Source organism: Numida meleagris, unplaced genomic scaffold (genome assembly GCF_002078875.1).
Source record: "Numida meleagris isolate 19003 breed g44 Domestic line unplaced genomic scaffold, NumMel1.0 unplaced_Scaffold372, whole genome shotgun sequence".
Taxonomy (NCBI): domain Eukaryota; kingdom Metazoa; phylum Chordata; class Aves; order Galliformes; family Numididae; genus Numida; species Numida meleagris.
In genome coordinates this window covers 21,080-22,758 of record NW_018364597.1, presented here as the reverse complement: position 1 = coordinate 22,758, position 1,679 = coordinate 21,080, and the positions used below count along the sequence as shown (strand labels likewise).

Sequence of the window (1,679 nt, the reverse complement as noted above, 5' to 3'; positions counted from 1 at the left end):
GGGGGGGGGCTATAGGGACAGTGGGGAGCAGGCTGGGGGGGCCGCAGAGGGGCTGGGGGCTCTTGGGGACCCCGGTGTGGGGCTCACAGGCAGCGGTCGCAGGCGTTGGGCTGCGCCTCCTCCTCAGCTGCTGTCTCAGTGTTCACCGACGTGGTCTCGCTGCCGGGGAGGCTGGCTGCAAAGTTGGAAGGGGGGGGGGGGGGGGCCAAGATCAGCACCCCACAGTGGGACAAAGGCGGGGGGCAGCCCCATTTTGGGGGGGCGTACCCCGATTTTGGGGGGTGCACCCTTGTATCGGTGGGTCGGCTTTTTCTTTACCGTGGGTGTCGGTGGAGTGGCTGGCGTGCCGCAGCCACTTGAGGCGAGGTTTTCTCTTCCCCATCAGCTCCTCGGTGGTCAGGCCTGCGGGGAAAGGGGACGACACGGTGACAAAAGGAAGGGGCGGGGGGGGGGGAACACGGGGGGAGCACACCTCTCTGACTCCCCCCCTCCCCTCAGTGACGCACGGTGCTTCTCATGCTCGTCCTCGTCCCCCTCCAGGTCCTCGGCCTGCGTGATCCAGTCCATGTAGCCCCGCAGGTCCTCCTCCAGCTGCTGCTTCTCCCGCAGCTTCTGGAAGTCGCCGCGCGCTTTGGCCTTCTCACGCTCCTTCGAGAACTCCCTGGGGGGGGGAAGGGGGCCGGGACACACATGGGACACGCTAATGACACGCAAATGACATGCTAACAACACGCTAACGACACGCTGATGACATGCTGACAATACTGTGACGACACGCTAGCGACACGCTAACGACATGCTAACAATACGCTGATGACACACTAACAACACGTTAATGACAGGCTAATGACACGCTGATGACACACTAATGACACGCTAACGACATGCTAGTGACACACTAATGACATGCTAATGATACACTAATGACACGCTATGACATGCTAATGACAAGCTAACAACACGCTAACAACACACTAATGACATGGTGATGACGTGCTGATGACATGCTAACAACACCCTAATGACACGCTAACAACATGCTGATGACACTCTAGCGACATGCTAACGACACGCTGATGACACACTAATGACATGCTGATGGCATGCTAACAACACGCTAACAACACACTAACGACACGCTGATGACACGCTAACGACATGCTAATGACAGGCTGATGACACACTAATAACACGCTGATGACATGCTAACGACATGCTGATGACACGCTGATATACGCTGATGACACACTAACAACACGCTAATGAAATGCTGATGATATGCTAATGACACGGTAATTACACGCTAATGACACACTAACAACACGCTGATGACATGCTAATGACACACTAACGAGATGCTGATGACATGCTGATGACACGCTGATGACATGCTGATGACACACTAATGACACGCTGATGACATGCTAATGACATGCTGACGACACGCTGATATACACTGATGACACACTAACAACACACTAATGATATGCTGATGACATGCAAATGGAATGCTAATGACACGGTAACGACACGCTAACAATATGCTACCAGGCCGCTCACCCGCTCAGCACCCCCAGCACCAAGTTGAGGACGAAGAAGGAGCCGAAGATGACGAGGCTGACGAAGTAAATCCAGGGCAGCTCGTGCCCCATGGCGTCCTGCATCTGGGGGGACACGGG

At 55.4% G+C, this 1,679-nt stretch overlaps 1 protein-coding gene across 1 annotated transcript in view; it reads right to left on the bottom strand.

The window, feature by feature from the left end:
- LOC110391459 (voltage-dependent L-type calcium channel subunit alpha-1F-like) overlaps positions 1-1,679 on the bottom strand; it is a 15,970-nt gene that overhangs the window by 8,239 nt on the left and 6,052 nt on the right. The window contains exons 7-10 of the mRNA XM_021383351.1: positions 1,561-1,664; positions 507-661; positions 319-402; positions 88-175 (exon numbers count right to left, since the gene is read on the bottom strand). Of these exons, the coding sequence (XP_021239026.1) occupies positions 88-175; positions 319-402; positions 507-661; positions 1,561-1,664 (431 nt within the window). The remainder of the gene's footprint in view (positions 1-87; positions 176-318; positions 403-506; positions 662-1,560; positions 1,665-1,679) is intronic.